The following is a 19,731-nucleotide window of genomic DNA, read 5'->3' on the forward strand; positions in this document are numbered from 1 at the left end:
ACTGAAGGACCTGCCGTCATATGACTGACGTCACCGCAGGTCCTTCAGTCCTGCGCGATCTGTAGGCAAGCACAGGGAAGGAGTCCGGGGACCGTCGGAAGGTGAATATAATCTTTATTTTTTATTTTATTCTTTTTTTCACAGGTTCTATGGTACCCGGGTCTGGAGGATAGTCTCCTGTCCTCCACTCCCGGGTACCATCCGCACATTAGACCGCGCCAATTACGCAAGTACAGATGCAGTCTTGCGGAATTGACGCATTCTAATGCAAGTCAATGGCGGCGAAAACGCAGCACTTCCGCAAAATAATTGGTAGTGCTGCATTTTTTTTCCACAATGATAATCCGCAGCGGAAATTTCCGCAGCATGTGCACAGCACATGCGGATTATCATTGAGGAACATGGCAGGCCTTCTACCATGCGTTTTTTTTTTTTTTTAAGCGTTTCTGCTGCTGCGGAAACGCTTAAAAAACGCATCGTGGGCACACAGCCTAAGAGGTAAAGTCCAGGCTAGAGGTGAGGTACAATTTTACCTGGTCTGTTTTTCGTATTCAAACCCTATTGAAGAATAACCATATATGTAAGCCATTTTGGTGAATTTGAGCAAAAATAGATTAATTGATTCTCCCACTGGACTCTATGGTCGACAAAAAAAAGCAAAAACCTGCCAGATTTAAGCACAAAGCTCTACTTTTAGCCATTCAGACTCTAAACTTTAGAACATGTGAATCAGCTTCCTCTCTCACAGCGGATACATCCCGGAGCAGAGAAGTTCACCAGATTTTGAGCTCATTCTGGTAAAAAGTAAAACTTGTCCATAGAACAATGAGGGAAATTTAGATTTCTTAATGACATTTCACAAAAATCCTACTTCAATTGTCACTTCTTTTTTAGATGACTGATAGGCCATTTAAAGAGGACCTAAAACTAAGCCATTATTAGATGGCCCAAAACATAACTTTATGAGCAAGTGTGACTAGTGCAAAAATACTTGGCTTTATTAGTTTGTGGCATAGCATTCTTCATAAACTTCTGTGTTCAAAGATGGAGGTGCACTGTATGTGTGCGCACTACTTCAAGGGCAGGTTTGGACGACCATAGATTCTCTCATTCGAGAGAATCAGGATGATTGTGAAAATTATACTGTGATCAAACTCTGATCAGTGTCAGAATAGTGTGACGAGGAGATTGAGAGAAAAAAAAATTCTCCATCTTTTCCATTCTCTCAGTCCATGGAAATCGGACTGCACGCAGATGTTATCCAAGTGCGGTTCGATGATTTCCAAGCACTTATTGACTTCTTTGGCTGAGAGCGATCTGAATATTGGATCCAACTTTGGCATGCTGCAAATGTTTTTCCAGGATCAACTTTCTCCGGGGAGAGGGTGGGGGGACGGACATGTGTACGGTCCCACAAAATAACATTGGTCCAGGTGCGATCCGATGTTTTGTCGGATCGCACTCGGACTAATACGGTCATCTACACAATCCCGAAGTTTGATGCTTCAGGCATTTGGACAGATGTTTGGGTAAGATCGCCTATGTAAGAATGCTAATAAAGTCCTCAACCCAGGACACTTCTTGAGATAGCAGCTTTCTTCTCTAAAAAGTAGCAGCTTTTGCTCTGGTGACTAAATTGCAGTCACAGAAAGGTTTGGAGTTTTTTTGAGGCTGTCAATGACAGCTAGTTTTTTATTCTTTTAACTAGTAACTGCTTCAGAATCACTTTTTTAGGGTGCGTGTCCCTAGAGGAAGGAACATGCTGGCAGTTTTTGTCCTGAAGCATCTGTTTGGTCATTTCCTGAGCCCAGGTCTGTCTATTTTTAGACTGCCAGCAGTTTTTATTTGGTTTGTTTTTTTCATAATTTTTGGGACATCTTAAAAAAGCCCCAAAAAATTACAAAAAAAACAAAAACACCCATTTAGTTCCCTGAAGCAGTTTTGAAGAGTTTTTTTCCAGACTTTTTTTTTTTTTTTTCAGCCTCAAGGATCTGTGCACACATTGCAGTTTTGTTGCTTTTTTTTCTGCGTAGATTTGTCAAAAGAACTAAATGATTTTCTAGTACCAGCAGTGATTGAGATTCCTGAAGTCTGTCACACATTGCTTATTTGTTCCTTGCAGATTTGCAGCTACTTTAATTCTGCAGCATGTCAATTCTTCACCCATGCTAATGAGAGGGAAAAACCAGGGCTGTGGAGTCGGTAAGCCAAACCACCGACTCAGACTCCTCAATTGCCCTGACTCTGAAGCTGCAGCCCTGCCTCACTACTGAGCGTGTACATAAGGTGCAGCCCTGCCTCACTACTGAGCATGTACATAAGGTGCAGCCCTGCCTCACTACTGAGCATGTACATAAGGTGCAGCACTGCCTCACTACTGAGCGTGTACATAAGGTGCAGCACTGCCTCACTACTGAGCATGTACATAAGGTGCAGCACTGCCTCACTACTGAGCATGTACATAAAGTGCAGCACTGCCTCACTACTGAGCGTGTACATAAGGTGCAGCACTGCCTCACTACTGAGCGTGTACATAAGGTGCAGCACTGCCTCACTACTGAGCGTGTACATAAAGTGCAGCACTGCCTCACTACTGAGCGTGTACATAAGGTGCAGCACTGCCTCACTACTGAGCGTGTACATAAGGTGCAGCACAGCCTCACTACTGAGCGTGTACATAAGGTGCAGCACAGCCTCACTACTGAGCGTGTACATAAGGTGCAGCACTGCCTCACTACTGAGCGTGTACATAAGGTGCAGCACTGCCTCACTACTGAGCGTGTACATAAGGTGCAGCACTGCCTCACTACTGAGCGTGTACATAAGGTGCAGCACTGCCTCACTACTGAGCGTGTACATAAGGTGCAGCACTGCCTCACTACTGAGCGTGTACATAAGGTGCAGCACTGCCTCACTACTGAGCGTGTACATAAGGTGCAGCCCTGCCTCACTACTGAGCGTGTACATAAGGTGCTGCCCTGCCTCACTACTGAGCGTGTACATAAGGTACAGCACTGCCTCACTACTGAGCGTGTACATAAGGTACAGCCCTGCCTCACTACTGAGCGTGTACATAAGGTGCTGCCCTGCCTCACTACTGAGCGTGTACATAAGGTACAGCCCTGCCTCACTACTGAGCGTGTATATAAAGTGCAGCCCTGCCTCACTACTGAGCGTGTACATAAGGTGCAGCACTGCCTCACTACTGAGCGTGTACATAAGGTGCAGCCCTGCCTCACTACTGAGCGTGTACATAAGGTACAGCCCTGCCTCACTACTGAGCGTGTACATAAGGTGCAGCCCTGCCTCACTACTGAGCGTGTACATAAGGTGCAGCCCTGCCTCACTACTGAGCGTGTACATAAGGTGCAGCCCTGCCTCACTACTGAGCGTGTACATAAGGTGCAGCCCTGCCTCACTACTGAGCGTGTACATAAGGTGCAGCCCTGCCTCACTACTGAGCGTGTACATAAGGTGCAGCCCTGCCTCACTACTGAGCGTGTACATAAGGTGCAGCCCTGCCTCACTACTGAGCGTGTACATAAGGTGCAGCCCTGCCTCACTACTGAGCATGTACATAAGGTGCAGCACTGCCTCACTACTGAGCATGTACATAAGGTGCAGCACTGCCTCACTACTGAGCGTGTACATAAGGTGCAGCACTGCCTCACTACTGAGCGTGTACATAAGGTGCAGCACTGCCTCACTACTGAGCGTGTACATAAGGTGCAGCACTGCCTCACTACTGAGCGTGTACATAAGGTGCAGCACTGCCTCACTACTGAGCGTGTACATAAGGTGCAGCACTGCCTCACTACTGAGCGTGTACATAAGGTGCAGCACTGCCTCACTACTGACCATGTACATAAGGTGCAGCACTGCCTCACTACTGAGCATGTACATAAGGTGCAGCACTGCCTCACTACTGAGCATGTACATAAGGTGCAGCACTGCCTCACTACTGAGCGTGTACATAAGGTGCAGCACTGCCTCACTACTGAGCGTGTACATAAGGTGCAGCACTGCCTCATTACTGAGCGTGTACATAAGGTGCAGCACAGATTCATCTCAACTAAAAGCCTAAATCCTAAGATCAGGAATAGAACAGACATTTCATAACTTTACAGCACATACTGTATTGTATTACTGTACCCAATTTATTATATATTTTAGGAGTCGGACCATTTCATACTGACTCCACAGCCCTGGGAAAAATGCATCAAAAACGCATGTATTTTATGCTGTGTTTTTCCTACCAACACATCAGAATTTGCAGATTTTTCTGCTGCAAATACTCAACGTATGCACATACACATAGGACTGTGCCTAATTTGGAGCAGATTCCATCAGAAAACACTTCAAAGAATTGACAAGCACTTTCTTCCGGTTCATTTTCCATTGGAAAACCACTCTGCTTTTCATATTTTTAGTAAATTGAGCAGTTTTTCTTTCAGTCTTTGAAAAGTACCTGGTGGAGAAGAGTCAAAGTTTTGTTTTGGAGTGGATCCACTGCAAAAAAACTAAACACATCCGTGCGTACATACCTTAAAACTCACAAATTGCCAATAACAACTTCCTTGGCAACATCAGCTATTTGCAAAATGATGGTCTAGTTTCTGAAAATCCCTGCAATGAACCGCCATAACTACCTCATTAGTGGACTGCCCAGGGCTATGATATTTATATATCCTTATAATTACATATTCACAGATCCTTAGGATAGGTTATAAATATCAGATTTGTGTGAGTAATTTTAATAGAATGGTATTAATTTATAGCAGTTCCTGCTGTGACAACCTTTAGAAAATCCTGGACATCACGTTTAATAAAACAATTTTCTAATTTACCCCACCAGATAGTCAGCTGCTTTTACCAAAACTGGAACATATAACACTATTGGCTTGCTGTTTTTACTTCATTCCCATTGATTACTTTGTAGCTGCTTCTACTTTTATGTGGAAACTTCATAAAAAAATAATAAAATGTATAAAATGTCCGATATACAATTATAGTTTATCCCAGGCTAAAAACAATTGGTTACATTTATTTTGCACATTAGAAGCTCACACATACTTTATACTCCAAAAATAAAAAGGGAAATCTCTCAAATTGTGTCTTTTAAAATATATCACAGCATAGTAAAATACACATTTATTAAGAAACACATTAAATTAAAGGTATTGTCTACAGCTAGCAGCTCCACATCTGCAAGTAGTTCTCACTCGCTTCCTAGCTGGACTCAATTCAATAGAATCTGTGCTGAGGTCTCCTGAACCTACAACCAAAAGAGGTAAATGTTAAATCACATCTACATTAACGGTCATCTGTCAACCGAGAAGAAGAAAATACAATGACCATAAGATATGTGGTAGATACTTGTAAGAAGATCACATCACCCATTTCCAAAATGAAGGAGCTGTATAGTGGGCAGCTATTTGTTATAAAAATATATGACTAATGGGCGTTAATTAATGAAGCACATGTGAGCCCTTTTGTTCTAGTAATCTGTGGTTGTTTGTGATCAGAGACTTTCCTAATGTGATCTTCTCACTTGTAACTGGCATATCAAATAATCACCTTGACTAGATTTTTTCTTTTAAGTCTCTTTCACCACGGACTAAAGGGTAGACTAGAGGAGAGAGCTAATAGCAGATCTGAAAGCATATTGCACAATAACTACTGTATATTTCATTAAGTATATATCTTAGAAATTCAAAATAAACACAACAGTCTTATCAAGTCTATGTCAAAATGTTGAGAGGAGTCCAATTCCAGAATGAAACATCTCATAAATCTAAGTATATTCAGCCTAAGCCCACCCAGCTTGACAGCTGGTAATGAGCAGTGTGAGATCTCCGCAGCAGGAGGGGCTGTCAGGCAAGGAGGGCAGAGATTGAGTTAAACCAGAGGTCTCAAATGCGCAGCCCCTGAGGCTGCTTTATGCGGCCCGCAGGCAAAGACCCCATGACGATCCCGACCTGGTCCAGGAGCCGCCAACAGCAGCGCTGCATTGCCGCGCAGAGACCGGCTCTCTGCACAGCATTTCCAATGCCAGCCGCCGGACAATCAGAGACCAGCAGCTGATATCTGCGTCCCAGGATGGGGCACATTACTGCAAGATGGGGACCACCAGGATGGGGCACATTACTGCAAGATGGGGACCACCAGGATGGGGCACATTACTGCAAGATGGGGACCACCAGGATGAGGCATATTACTGCAAGATGGGGACCACCAGGATGAGGCATATTACTGCAAGATGGGGACCACCAGGATGGGGCACATTACTGCAAGATGGGGACCACCAGGATGGGGCACATTACTGCAAGATGGGGACCACCAGGATGGGGCACATTACTGCAAGATGAGGACCACCAGGATGGGGCACATTACTGCAAGATGGGGACCACCAGGATGAGGCATATTACTGCAAGATGGGGACCACCAGGATGAGGCATATTACTGCAAGATGGGGACCACCAGGATGAGGCATATTACTGCAAGATGAGGACCACCAGGATGGGGCATATTACTGCAAGATGGGGACCACCAGGATGGGGCATATTACTGCAAGATGGGGTACATTACTAGATGTTTGCCAGAATTACTATATGGTGCTAATTGTAAAACAATATTACTGTATGTGGCCAATTGGAGGAAACAAAATTGGAAAAAATAAAATAAATAAAGCATGATAAAATATTTTGCCACTAAAAATGCTGTTTTATATATAAACTAAACACAAAAAGTGCACGTTTATTATCGCCACATCAAATTTTTTTCATGTGCGGCCCATATACCCAGCCGAGTTTGAGACCCCTTAGTTAAACTGTCATAAAGGGATGTACCACCATTCTGACATGTATTCTCAATGCAACATCCTTATCAGTAGAACATTGAGAGAAGCAGATGAGAATCTAGTCTACATGTGGCTGCAACCATGTGATCTGCATGCTTTACCAGTGTCCAGAGAACTTTTTTTAAATAATGCAGGTAGTTTGAAATAGGAAATCTGGCAACATCCGCTTTAAAGAAAAGTGAAGTAAAGTTAAAACTATAAGGCTTGTTCACATCATTCCTTATTCCAGCTAAAGCATCAATCCAGCGGTTTTTTTAAATTTACTGCTAGAGTGGCGTCTCCAATGTAAATTCCCTGTCCCAGTAATATACTTACCAGCCTCCATCTTAACCTGTTATTGTTGCCGCTCCGGTCAGTCTTCTGCAGTTTGTTACTTGCCGGATCGCTCCAGTGTTTGCCGGGCGAGCCAGAGGCCACTTCTCAATGTAAGTCTATGAATCTCAGACTTACACTGAGTCCTTGTGACCGTTACCTCTGACTTCTGGTCAATCAAAAGTTACAGTCACAAGATGGCGGAGCAGGAGCAGAGCAGCGCTGGGAGAAGCTGAAGACAGCAGCTGGTAAGAATATTACTACGAGCAGGGAAGATTGATTAGGGATACCACTCCAGTGTTGAGGAAAAAAAAAAAAACATGCAGAAGTGGTGCTTTAAAAAATTAGAATTATCAAAATATCACAGGTGCACCTGGCCTAAGACGCCATCTTGTGACCGTAACTTCTGGCCTGTCGGGAAGTCAGAAGATCTCCGAGCAAGTCTGACAGCCAGAACGAGGCTTTCATAGACTTAGGTTAAGTGCCCACATAGCATTTTTGTGGCTGCTAAAACACTTGTAAAACCGTCTGCCATGCAAAGCAATGTGAATTAGGATGTGCTGTGCACATGATGCGCTAATTTGCGCGCTGAATTCGCATTGCGTTGCAAAACTCCGCATGACCATTTCTACCGCGATTACTCTGCAAATTTGCGGCCATTGAGGAACATTGAAACGCAGCAAACCCGCAGGTATATGTGGATTTGCTGCGTTTCAATTAAATTCAATGGCTGCGAATTTGCGGTGTAATCGCGGTGCGTGTGGTACCCGGGATGAAGAAGAGACCACAACTCCTCTTCATCCCGGCTACCACGCGGTGAAAAAAAGAAATAAAGTTAAAAATAAACAAAACCTGTATATTCACCTCTCCGGCGGCCCCCGGCCACGTTCTCTCTCCTTGGCGTCACGCGGTGTACTGTCAGGACCTGCGGTGACGTCATTTAGTCACCTGATGGTCACGCGACAGCTGACCTCGGCAGTCAGGTGATGGTCGCGTGACCATCAGCTGACTAAATGACGTCACCGCAGGTCCTGACAGTACACCGCCGGGAGCAGACTGGAGGAGACCGGAGAGGTGAGTATACAGTTTTTTTTTATTTTTTATTATTATTATTTTTAACGTTTTAATTCTCTATTTTTATTTTTACTATAGATGCTGCATTTAAGGCATCAGTTGTTCACACATTATAAATCCATGCCGGTTGCATGGATTTATATTGTGTGACCAACTTGTCAAGCACTTTTCCAAGTGATGCTCAAAATCGATGGAAAACTGCTTGAAAAAACGCATGCAAAAATGCTGAAAAAAAAAGCTTCTCTCTGGCAGAAAAAAAATGCATGTAAATCTGCATGTGTTTTTTTCTGCCAAAGAGAGGCAAAAACGCTCTGCATCAAATCTGCTACGTGGGCACATAGCCTTACATTGAAAAGTAACCTCTGGCTTCACTCCAGCAAACAATGGAGCGATCCACCACAGGTCACAAACTGCAGGACACTGATGGGAGCGGCGGGGATAGAAAGTGGAGACAGTTGTCAGTCATCTATTTACCAAGTGCAGGGAGATTAGATTAGAAGCACCACTCCAGCGCTGCAATAAAAAAAAAAAGAAAAGAAAAAAAATGTTGGAGTGGTGCTTTGTGTATGACGATGCAAAAGAGAAGAAAAAAAAAATATATAATATAATACAATAGATAATCTCCATACACAGAGCACCAGGAGAGCCATCACTCACAGTAATTGGATGGAGGGACAAGATTACATACTGCTGAATGTATCGACACAAAAGATCCATCTGATAACATGTAGTAATGTGTATTTAGCTTACACTTTGCAGCCTATTATACAAATCAGTTACAACACTCATACCTTTCATTTGGTAATCAAATGTAAGTTCCTCTCCAGCTTTAATCTGTCTTGTTGAAAATAGCGCAATTCGAGGTAGACGCACATCCAGATTATCAATAAATACGTTGTATACCTGAAGATTGGGATCACACTAAAATGCAAAGACAATAAACAAGACTTGTAAAGGTCTAGGTTCAATCAAGATTATGCAAGTTTTTATGTATCAAAAATTTTGTATAAAGTAATAAATGAATGAATAGGTGGGGGAGGGGCAGACTGTTGTGAATACTGAAAGGTAGTCTGCTTGAGTTACAAGGAGATCTAAAAAAAATAAATAAAAAAATTGTACGGTCAGTACTTTTCATCCGTAAAGATGGCAATACACCTTAGGCCTCCTTCACATGTCCATGTTTGCAGTACGTGTGCATCTGTTTTTTTTCAGCTTTGTAATTTAATTCTCTCCTTTAAGCATAGCAGAAAATCACTGATGGTAAACACGGACACACGGATGTCACACTCATGACACTGGTACTGGTTTTTCAAGTACGTGTTTTATATGGACGTGTGAAGGAGGCCTTAGATAGCTGTAGGTTAGCTATTCTTCCCAACTCCCACATGATACATGCTGAGCGTGCATGCGTTCTTTATTGGTAGAGGGAAATAAGCCTCAGCCAAACACATTTGGAGATGGCTGATCTGCAATGAGAACAAAGGATTGAACATGTTAAAGGGAACCTGTCAGGTCCGATAGCCGAACAGTTATGTGCCCACGATGCAGAAATGCTCCGGATTTTTTTTTTTTTTTTTTGAGCGTTTCTGCATCTCCCTGGCAGAAAAAACGCATGCGGATTGTACATGCGTTTTTTCCTGCCAGGGACAAGAGGATGTCCCGCATTTTGCCAATGCGATTTCGCATGCGGGTTGTCAAGCGCTTTCCAAGCGATTTTAGCATCACTTGGAAAGTGCTTGACCACTTGGTCACACTATATAAATCCATGCAACCGGCATGGATTTTATAGTATTTACCATTCTTTTTTTTAACTAACTTGGTCAAACACATTATACTCACCTTCCGACGGCCCCCGGTCTCCCCGGTAATGTAAAAGGACCTTCCATGACGTCAGTCATGTGACAGTTCATGCCGATGTCAACGGTCACGTGACCCGTCACATGACAAAATGACGTCATGGAAGGTACTTTTAGACCATCGCGTGCCGCCGGGGCGCCAGGACGCATCACTAAGGAGACCTGTGGCCATCAGAAGGCAAGTATAATTTTTTTTTTTTTATTTTAAATTCTTTGTTTTACAGGTACTGTGGTACCCAGGTCTGGAGGAGAGTCTCTTCTCCAGACCCGGGTACCATCCGCACATTGAATTGCTTAATATCCGCATGTGCACATGTAGTCTTGCGGATATTAAGCGATTCAAAGTCAATGGCGGCAAAAACTCAGCGCTTACGCAAAATAATTGGTAGTGCTGCGTTTTTTTCAGCAATGATAATCCACAGCGGAAATTTCCGCAGCATGTGCACAGCACATGCGGATTATCATTGGGGAACATGGCAGACCTTCTACCAAGGTTTTTAAGCATTTCTGCGGCGGAATTGTCGCTGCGGAATCGCTTAAATGCATAGTGGGCACACAGCCTTAACCTGGAGGAAAGAAAAACAAAAACCGCAGGAAAAAAAAAAGTAGCTCTATCCACCAACACAGGTCACAATACTGGTACACTACAGGATGCAGCAGCCCCATGATAAAGGCAGAAGCAACATAGGTGCAAAATACTGATAGAACAACCACACTCCCCTACCAATTCATGGAGGGGAAGGTAGTCTAGTATTAGAATTGCACACTGATAAGCCTGGTATAGGGCACCAGTCACACAGATGTAGTGCCGTGTCTAACAGCCTATTAGTGAAACCCATACTATTAGATTAGGTGGGCTGCCAGCACTGTATAAGTGCATATTATACGCATACATACCGTATTGGTAGATATTGTGGCCAAAATAAGCATGTCCCGGCAATGACTGACAGCCGACACTGTACTGATGCAAAGTAGAGGCGGCTGTCAGTCAGCCAGTGCAGAGGTGTGCTTACAGATCTAGCTCTCAGTACCGTGAGTGGTGACTAATTGCTCTGGGCATGCCTGCATGGATGAAAGCTGGAGGCTCCCAGAAGAAGAAGAAGTTAATTTTTTCCTGGGGCAGCATTTCCCATACTGCGGCTGGGCACCTTCATATCGCTTTTAACCTGAAGATCAACCCAATATCTGCAGGTTAATAACATTATTGGACATGATGGGTTCCCTTTAAATCTAACATGTTCAAACCTCTTTTCTCCGTTAAGTCTCTTATAAGGAAGAATTGGGACATCTCCATAGATAACAGAGGGCCAGCTGATTCCTCAAGTTCCTCCAATGGACCTAGGTTTCCTCCAGTTTTTAACGTCTAAAAAAATTATAAAGTATGAATAAACATTACATTTCTACTTACACTGTGGTTTACAAAGTGCGAGACATTCCCATATCGAGCAGCATCGACAGTGAACTCATCGGATTCATAGTCTAAGTCAAAGAGGTAAGTGATTCCTGTACTATCATACTGCTGTCCCCTTCTCTCAGCCACTTCACTTGTTATTACCTGAAAAAAATGCCCGGGGAGAAAAAAAAAATAAGGAAAATGTGAAGGAGTTAGAATATTAGATTGATAACAAAAATTTAAAATGCTCAAAGCAAACACCTATATACCATAATGCCACCTGTTTAACAGATCTCATGAAACGCTCATAATATACCTGTGATGACTATCTGTGTACAATATATAAAGCAACTTTTTAGAGCGGTATCCTCAAATTATTAAATTGCTTTAATTAAAAAGCATAAAAATAAACACATTTGCAATGTACTCTTTTGTATGCGCCGTCATTCTCCTGCAATAAAAGCTTTTCTCTTTCCTAGTGTGCAGCTGGTTTCTATGGAGTTTGGCTACTACTGCCTGCATAGAGCCCTGGTCAAGTGTGCACAGTAGTTACATTCAAGTGGAGGGGTTAAAGGGAATCTGTCACCAAGTTGTTGCTACTCCATTTAACAGCACAGCATGATGTAGGGGCAGTGACCCCGACTCTAGCGATGTAACGCTTACTGGTCTGCATGCTGTCATTTTGATATAATAAAAATTCTCAGCTGCAGATTTATCAGTTCTCTGACTATCACTGCCCACACTACTGATTAATGAAAAAGATAGAAAAAAAATGCATGTCCCAATTCCTTGTATAAAAATTTCAATTTTAGTCCAAACAATTTAAAACCCATAGCCTGTTCCCGGCGAGTAAATCTCCTCCTCCTGGTTTTGGCATGCAAACGCTGATGCAGAGTGCTGGCTAGATGCACGCACAATTCAGGGCTGTGGAGTTGGAGTCGGTATAAAATGGATCGACTCCAACTCCTAAAATATATAATAAATTGGGTACAGTAGTTCAATGCAGTTTGTGGGGAATATTTTTTTCATAAGGATTTGGGAAAGTTATGAAATGTCCTATAAATGTCTGTCCTATTCCTGATCTAAGGGTCTATTCTTTTAGCTGAGATGAATCTGTATTACAGTAAATTTATCACTTAAACATGAACCATGTATGAGGGAGTCTGAGTCATGGAAATTGAGGAGTCGGAGGTTTGGCTTACCGACTCCACAGCCCTGGCGCACATCTGAATGGGGTCTTAGTGATTTTTGAGTTGTGCAATGTTTGTTACATCTGTGCTTCCAATTGTCGTCATCATCATGATTTAATGACAGGTAACACCTCTACACATTTAATAAAACAGTATCCACCAAATCACAATAGTTAATTGTCACAGCTGACCCTGCTTTCCCATCCATTCACAAGGACCGTTGCAAAAGCTCATTAGATCTTCAATACAAAAGATAGCCACAATGGTCAGACCCTGACCCCATGTACATGAAACCACAGTTAAGCCGGCCATACACACATGGCTGTCAGCCTTCTCTCCCATACACAGCAGCTCTCGCTCTGACAAGTGTTCCTGTGCCTCCGACAAACATCTCTGCCAGAGGTTTATCTCCGGGAAAACAAAGTGATCGGCAGTGTAAAATCAGACATGCCTTATCTACATCTCATGCAACGATCAGTTGGTCGGCACCCCTATACATATTAATGTTGGCTGATCCAGCCAATATCAATTGGTTCAGTCGATTTTAGTCTTGTGTGTATGAAGGTCTTTGGAGTCTAAAAAAAGACCCAAAAGGCAAATGTGAACTGTCCAAGGTTACACTTGTTCTTTTTAAATAAACAAAGAAAAAAAAAAAAAAAAAAAAAAACACCACCAAAATCTTATTTAACCCCTTCACCACCTTGCGATTATCCATCTTTGTTGTTTTTTGATCTTTCTTCCCAGGGCAATAACTTTTCATTTTTCTGTCAATATGGCCATATAAGAGCTTGTTTGTTGCAGGACCAGTTGTACTTTTGAATGATACCATTGATTTTACCATACAGTGTACTAGAAAACAGGAAAGAAATTTCAAGTGCAGTGAAACTGCAAAAAAAAGTGCAATTCCACAATTTATTTTTGTTACCATGTTCACTAAATGCCAAAACTGTCCTGCCATTATGATTCCCCAGGTCATAACGAGTTTGTAGATACCAAACACGTATAGGTTCTTTTTTATTTAAGTGGTGAAAAAAAAATACCAAAATTTGTAAGAAGCAAAAATAAAATAAGGTCTCCATTTTACGAGACTCGTAGAGTCTCCGTGTTTCGTGATCTGGGGCAGGGTGATGGCCTATTTTTTTGCAAGCTGAGCTGACATTTTTAATGGATACCACTATGTTGTAGATACAATATTTTGATGGTCTTTCATTGCGGCGACCAAAAAAAAAAAAAAGTAATTTGGCATTTTGATTTTTTTCTCATTACACCGTTTACCGATTGGATCACTTTACTTTATATTTTGATAGATCGACATTTTTGAACACAGCGATACCAAATGTGTATTTTTTATTGTTTTATTTTGAATGGAGCAAAAGGGAGGTGATTTGAACAGATTTTTTTTTCATTATTTTTAATATTTAAAACATTTTTATTTATTTATTTTTTTACTTGCTTTAATAGTCCTCCTTAGGAGACTTGAATCTGCAATCTTCCGATCGCTTGTGCTACACATAGCAGGGCTTCAGCTCTGCTATTTATAGCAGAAAATCATCTCCTATGAACGCCGGCCACGCACCAGCGTGTTCTACATCCTTAGATGTAAAAGGAAAGCAGCGACCCTATGGAATAGATGAACAGATGGCCTGGAGACAAAATACTGAGGAGGCTTTCATCCCACAGGGGGAGAGCGCCATACCTTGAAAGGGGCGCCATAGTTTAGCCCAATCTTCTGCATTGGCAGATAAACCGAGAACAATGGTAGCCCTAGAGCACACATCAAATTCTGACCCGTGGGCTAAATCCGTGACATCCCTGCTGTAGAGGTAGTATGACCTCTGCCAGAGCATACAGGGATGACCCACAAGGCAATTGAATGTTAAAAAGGAGCTGTGAGACTGGTACAGCTGCACAGCACTGACCACATCACATAAGAACTGCTCAAGGAGATGAGAAGCAAAGTAAATAAATGAAGGAAAGCAACCTCCTCATTTAAGGTGAAAGGTGGAGAACAAGCTAAGGAGAAAGGAGGGAGCAGAACGCTAGAGCCCTGTCACACAGAAGGAGATAGATAGGTGAGAACCCCCCTCGGAGTTGTGCCTGATGGAAGGGATCACTAGAGAGGGGGGGGGGGGGAGAGAAAAGGTTAGTACGTAACCAAAGCCAAGACAGGTCTGCTACTCAGACCGATGTTTGCCTTGGAATGACACCAAGCTAAATTAAATAGCTGGGTGTTGGCTGCCCAGGTGTAGCATTGGGGAGGAGTCAGTTTTTTTTGTTAATATGTATTTTTAGTGTCAGCCTCCGGGTGGCAGCATACAAACCATCATTGCCATGTCCCCCAGTGAAGTGACCAAGAAAATAAAACAAACACACTCCTGCAAGCTCTTGGACTTTTACCACTCGCAAGTATTCGTTACTGCATCCTAGCCATGATGTTATCAGTATCAGGCACGGGGAGTCACTTGACCACTGCCAGCCATCGGCCACAGATTGTGCAGCCTATACATTCTGTCCATGGCAGCTTTTTTTGATGGTTAGCACTGCAGCGCTGGGGTCCTGGGTTCAAATCCCACCAAGGACAACATCTGCAAGGAGTTTGTATGTTCTCCCCGTGTTTGCGTGGGTTTCCTCCGGGTTCTCCGGTTTCCTCCCAAACTCCAACGACATACTGATAGGGAATCTAGATTGTGAGCCCCGATGGGGACAGCGACGATAAATGTATGTAAAGCGCTGCGGAATATGTTAGCGCTATATAAAGATTATTATTTATTATTATTATTATTATTATTATTAATGTGAAAGCTGCAGTCACAGACACCCGCTCTGTTGCATGTTGATGAGGCCCATTGACACTTAAAGTCGGTGACAATTCCTTTAATATAAATTATTAATGTATACTTTTAAATCAAAATTGTAACCTTAAAAGATGTTGTTATCTCATCTTATTAAATGTCTAAAATTGAAAGAGCTTGTAAAAACAAGTTTATGTGCCATTAAAAATTCTGTTCTCAAGAACAGGTATTTTTAAATCTATGGCGCACAAGCCATTCTCACAGGTTGTTATTCCTAGGAAAGAAGCGTGCTTGCATGCTTTCTGTATAAAAGTCTGCAAGCACTGCTCTGAAACTGCGATTCTCCTATGCTGCATGGTCAAAGTAGTGCAACCATGACGCTGTTACAAACCTTCAGAAGTCACAGGAGGCTGTGGAAAAGTAGTCTTTCAGAATTAAGATGAGAAAACTTAAAGCACTACTCTATTGTTTTTTTTTTATTGCAACGCTGGAGTGTTGCTTTAACTGTAATTCCCCTTTCTCATGCTCACCTGCCGCCTTCATCCTTAACAAGCATCGCTCCTGGGAGAAAAGTGACCTGCCGGCAGCTCTAGTGTTTCATGGAGTGCGCCGGAGGTCACTTTTCAATACATCTCTATGACAGCCTTGTTCTGGCTCTCCTAGACTTGCTTTGAGCTCTTGTGATGTAACTTCGGGCTTCTGGACACCCAGAAGTTAAGGGCACAAGATGGCGCCATGGGACCGGTACAGTGTAGGTAAATGGTGAAGTTGCCGGAAGGAGAGTATAAGAAAGGGGGCTTACATTTAAAACGCCACTCCAGCGCTGAAAGAAAAAAAAAGAAAAAATGCTGGAGTGGTGCTTTAAATATATATACACATACACGTGTATAAGGTATTTTTATTACTTACTGGAAAGTCAAAAGTTCACATACACTAAAGATTGCTATGCCTTTAAACATTTCTGGACTGCCTGTATAATGTCATGAGTTTGGAAGCTTCTCATAGGTTTTTTGGCAGCATTTGAGTTAAAGACACACCTGTGGATGTATTTTAATGCACACCTGAAACACACTGCTTTTTTTGTGTAGCATCATGGGAAAGGCTAAAGTAATCAGCCAAGATATCAGGAAGAGAATTGTGGACTTGCACAAGTCTGGCTCATCCTTGGGTACAATTTCAAGATACCTGAAGGTGCATTGTTCATCTGTATAAACAATTATACGCAAGTACAAACAAGATGGGAATGTCCAGCCATCATACCGCTCAGGAGACGGGTTCTGTGTCCCAGAGATGAACGTGCTTTGGTCCGAAATGTGGATATCAACCCAAGGACAAAAGCAAAAGACCTTGTGAAGATGAAGATGTAAGCTGGGAAGATTGTGTCAATATCTACAGTGAAACCCGGACTGTATCAATATGGGCTGAAAGGCCGCTCTGCCAGGAAGAAGCCATTACTCCAAAAGAAACATAAAAAGCCAGATTAATGTTTGCAAATGCACACAGGAACAAATACCTTAATTTTTGGAGACATGTCCTGTGGTCTGATTAAAGTAAAATTTAACTTTTTGGGCATAAATGACCATTGTTAAGTTGGCAGCACAAAATAGATGGCATCATAAGAAAAGAAGATTATGTGGCAATACTGAAGCAACATCTCAATGCTTTGGGAGTGGCCATCACAAAGCTCTGATCTCAATCCTATTGAAAATTTATGGGCAAAGCTGAAAGGCAGGTGCGAGCAAGGCGACCTACAAACCTGGATCAGTTACACCAGTTTTGTCAGGAGGAATGGGCCCAAATTCTGACCAACTATTGTGAGAAGCTCGTGGAAGGATATCCCAAACATTTGACCCAAGTCATTCAGTTTAAGGGCAATGGTACAAAATAATCATGAAATGTGTGTAAACTTTTGACTTTGCAGTAAGTAATAAAAATGCCTTAAAACACTCTCTCTCTCTCATTATTCTGACATTTAGCAAATATTAAAAATTATGGTAATCCTAATTGACCTAAAAAGGGAAGGTTTATTCGGATTTCATGCCAGATATTGAGAAAAACATGCATATGTGTCTTTATATAAAGTATGTAAACTTCTGGTTTCAAAATAAATACAGATATATATAGACCTTGGAGAATTTATAGCATCTCATAAAAAAGTGCTATCTAACAAAATATCATACACTCACTGCTGACTCATAACCGTTAAAAGGTGGTCACATTGCATACCTCGCCAACATATTCCATGACAAAGCTGTGCTTCTTGATTTTCTGAAGTGTTTTAACTCCCCAGCCACATCCATTGGGTGTCCTAAAAATGCACAAAGAATAGGGAGGCCCTTTCTGTACCACACGATTTGGACAATCCGGCCCACATTTACATCTAGAGTTGCATTCATAAATAGGCCGTCCAGGTTGGATCTTAATCTGTTTGTGCTCGTTGTACGCAAAAACAACCCCTGCTTCAGTAGGGCAACATTTACCAGTAAAACAATCTGTGCAATCACAACCAACAATGGCTTCCTCCAAAGTGTTGACCCCAGGAGTGGCTTTATAATCGTTTATGTAATAGAAGTCTCTGGGGGGACCCTCCAGATCTACATCATTTTCTACATAAAGCATTCCATTGTGAGCTTTTTTCCTGTTCAACTCTTCTTCCCATCGCTTGAGTGCAATTCGTTGTTTAGCCTTTTTAACTATATAGTCAGCAACCGAATGATCCAAATATTTAATGCCGTTTTTAAACACATTTGTTTTACCAGGCTTTAGCTGAGATACACAGTTGAAGAGGTCACTGTAAAACTGTTTCAAAAGTAATGAACATTTAAGGTTTTGTTTGGGTTCCCATGTTTTATGTGACTCTGGCCATCCTTTCCATTTCACAAGGAAATATTCATTACCCTACAAGAACAAGAAAGTAGAGCTGTTAACATAAAAATGATATGTAGCAAGCAAAATACTCAGCTGTACAACCTATACAGATGGCGACTATGGTCGTGTGCAGGAGGCCAGTGTCACCCGCTCAGATATTTACCAGACCGGACTAGAGACATTATGGCTTAAGGAAGTCATAAGCTTGAATCTGGAATCACAGAAGCACACAGACCTGTCACAAGCAGATAAAAACAGGACGTGCACAGAGCTTAAGGGGGTATGCCATCATAATAATTATTTAATTGTGCATTTTTTATTTTTTTTTTTTACTGTAAATTTACTCCTATTAAAAAAAAATAGAATGGTTATAAAGATATTAAAATGTTATTATGGCTTAGTGGTTAACATTGTAGCACTGGGGTCAAATCCCTTGAAGGACATCTGCAAGGAGTTTGTATGTTCTCCCCATGTATGTGTCGTTTTCCTCAGGGAATTCTGTTTCCTCCCACACTCTAAAAACATACTCAAAGGAAATTTAGATTGTGATCCCCAATGGGGAGAGTGATCATGAGGCATTTAAAGCGCTGTGGATATTAATGGTGATATAAGAAAGTAAAATAAATTATAAAAAGGAGGGTGCCTGCCTTCTGGCTCTTTGTATACAACTCCTCTTATGTGGCTGAGCATGCACAGTAAATCTTTATTTTTGTCACTATAGCGGAGCTCAGCTGTAAGGCCACAGTCCCACTATCGGTGTTTAGTTAGTATTTCTCAGGAATGGGAGCCAAAACCAAAACTGGAGCTGGTGATAAATGCAGAATTCGTGTCTTGTTTCTATTATACCTTTTCTCACTCCTGAGAAAAAATACTGACTGAATACTGACCAAATAGTGATAGTGGGGCTGTGGCCTAAAAGTATAAAGCGCCATCTTGACCAGCTTTTCTGGAGCAGTAAAGAGCGAGGGATAATATATACAGAGCCAGCCAGGACAGAAAAATTAAAGTTTGCTGCTGTGTGAAACTACCATGAGACAAGACAAATGGCCTGGAAGTGCAGTAGATCTGTCATGATAGTATACATACTATGTGTGGCTATCTAGAGAATTTGTCTTCATCCCTGGAAAAAAAGATGCATGCACGTGGTTTCCACACCGGTTTTCTCCCAGTTTATTTGCCTGCCACCAGCTGCACTGTTATCAGAACATACTCATTGGGAGTAAAGATGCTGGAAGTGAAAGGGTCAGCTCCTGGCTCTCAAACTCTGGGAACAAGCTGCTACATGAGATTGTGCTCGTCAGAACAAAGGATAATTTCATAGACCTGGTCCATTAAAAAACAAAACGAAAAAAAAAACACACCAACATTGGTGCAAATGCTGTCCGTT

General features: G+C 42.1%; 1 protein-coding gene across 1 annotated transcript in view; it reads right to left on the reverse strand.

The window, feature by feature from the left end:
- Positions 1–3,872: 3,872 nt before the first annotated feature.
- Positions 3,873–19,731, reverse strand: part of SUV39H2 (SUV39H2 histone lysine methyltransferase) — a 46,478-nt gene continuing 30,619 nt past the window's right edge. The window contains exons 3-6 of the mRNA XM_073652354.1: positions 17,703–18,374; positions 11,510–11,656; positions 9,037–9,166; positions 3,873–5,275 (exon numbers count right to left, since the gene is read on the reverse strand). Of these exons, the coding sequence (XP_073508455.1) occupies positions 5,172–5,275; positions 9,037–9,166; positions 11,510–11,656; positions 17,703–18,374 (1,053 nt within the window). The 3' untranslated portion in view covers positions 3,873–5,171. The remainder of the gene's footprint in view (positions 5,276–9,036; positions 9,167–11,509; positions 11,657–17,702; positions 18,375–19,731) is intronic.

The sequence above is a fragment of the Phyllobates terribilis genome, unplaced genomic scaffold (assembly GCF_046119375.1).
Source record: "Phyllobates terribilis strain yellow unplaced genomic scaffold, ASM4611937v1 Scaffold_11__3_contigs__length_659146591, whole genome shotgun sequence".
Classification (NCBI taxonomy): Eukaryota; Metazoa; Chordata; class Amphibia; order Anura; family Dendrobatidae; genus Phyllobates; species Phyllobates terribilis.